This window comes from Plasmodium inui (genome assembly GCF_000524495.1).
Source record: "Plasmodium inui San Antonio 1 unplaced genomic scaffold supercont1.20, whole genome shotgun sequence".
In the NCBI taxonomy this organism is placed as follows: Eukaryota; Apicomplexa; class Aconoidasida; order Haemosporida; family Plasmodiidae; genus Plasmodium; species Plasmodium inui.
In genome coordinates, this window is record NW_008481854.1 from 61,068 (window position 1) to 62,814 (window position 1,747).

The window sequence follows — 1,747 nt, forward strand, 5'->3', positions numbered from 1 at the left end:
CTATAGCCTTAACCGTTTCACCCGTGGACTGTAGGCTAACCTTGTTATATTCCCCCTTTGTCGGCAGAGGGGGGAGGCCTTACAGTTAGAGGTACACACATTGGAGATATCCCACTTTTGCAGCGCACTTCATTTCGTTTCAAACGGGGGGTAGTTTTCCATCACATCGATTGTACCGTTTGATGCAACATTTTCCACCTGACTTCAAACGTTCTGATCACTTTGCTCGGCCTCCACTTGTACGATTTCCCCGCCGCTCAATCCTTCCAACTCTTTCAGCGGGTTTTCTTTGCCAAGTTTGCAACCCCTTGCACCTTCACGTGATTCTCTCCTCAAGGACGCATTCAAATCTGTCTAATCAGAGTTTGTCAATCCGTTTTCATTGTAATCATATGAAACTACTTCATACTCTTTGCTGCTATCCTCGACAAGACATTCATTTGCACTTTCGCTGAGCTTACTTTTTTCCTCCGTTTCTTCTGGATCACTTTTATCATCTGTGTGAATCCCCTCGGTCGCAGGGTCATCCTCTTTGTCCACTTCTCCTTCTGTGAATATGGCTTTTTGATTTTCCACCTCTTCCACGTTTCCCAAATCTTCCACGTTTTCCACGTCTTCCACTTCTTCCACCGCTTCCACCTCTTCTACCTCTTTCGCCTCTTCCACTTCTTCATACTCCTCGTCCTGCCCCGCCTCCAGCTCCTCGTACATCTCCTCTTCCTGTACCTCTTGGAACTTATCCGACTCGGCCTTTTCTTCGTTTTCTTCCTTTTCTTCGTTTTCTTCCTTTTCTTCGTTTTCTTCGTTTTCTTCGTTTTCTTCCTTTTCCTCGTTTTCTTCCTTTTCCTCCTTTTCGGCAGCCCCGTCGCCATCCTCCTCTTCTATCTCTTCAGCCTCCTTCTGCACCGACTCCCCCTTCACCATCAATACCACCTGTATCATTCCTTCATGGGCTCCCTTTTCCTCGTCGACCTCCACGATGTCATCCTGTTCTTCCTCCACCTCGTCGTAAACTTCCTTCTGTTCCAGCTTCACTACGTTTTCTTCGTCCTCCTCGATCTGATGACCTTCCTTCTCAGCGTCGGCTTGGATTTCTCCGATATGATCGCCTCCCTTCTCAGCGTCGCTTTGGCTTTCTCCGATATGATCACCTCCCTTCTCAGCGTCGGTTTGGCTTTCTCCGATCTCATCCCCTTCCTTCTCCGCCTTGGCAATCTCCTTTTCCCCTTCCTCGACTTCACTCGCAATTTCACTGGCAACCACCTTTCCCACCTCGGCTTCATCCTCTCCCCCTAGTGCTTCCACGATGGTAGCCTCCAGTGGGGCCAGCTCTTCCTCCACTTCCTCCTCCTCTTCCCTCGCCGCGGTTCCCTCTTCTATAATTTCCTTCAGCACGACTTTCACTTCGGTGTCTTCTTCGCCCATGTGTCCAATAGATTCGGCAGCTTCCCTCTCGTCTACATCCTCTGTTGCCTGGCCTGATTGCACCTCCTCCGCTGGTGGCTCCTCAAGTGGCCTCTCTTCCCCTTTCTCATTTCCGCCCTTTTCCTGCTCTTCCGTTTGGACTTCTTCACGGGGTTCATCCTTCTCCTCTTTTTGGACTCCTTCATGGGGTTCATCCTTCTCCTCCGTTTGGACTCCTTCATGGGGTTCATCCTTCTCCTCCGTTTGGACTTCTTCACTGGCTTCATCCTTCTCCTCCGTTTGGACTTCTTCATGGGGTTCATCCTTCTCCTCCGTTTGGACT

The 1,747-nt window shown here is 49.9% G+C and overlaps 1 protein-coding gene across 1 annotated transcript in view; it reads right to left on the reverse strand.

The window, feature by feature from the left end:
* Window positions 1–354: 354 nt before the first annotated feature.
* Window positions 355–1,747, reverse strand: part of C922_04134 (hypothetical protein) — a gene marked incomplete at both ends in the record, with an annotated part of 5,936 nt that continues 4,543 nt past the window's right edge. Inside the window, one exon of the mRNA XM_008819719.1 lies at window positions 355–1,734. Coding sequence (XP_008817941.1) covers window positions 355–1,734 — 1,380 coding nt within the window. The remainder of the gene's footprint in view (window positions 1,735–1,747) is intronic.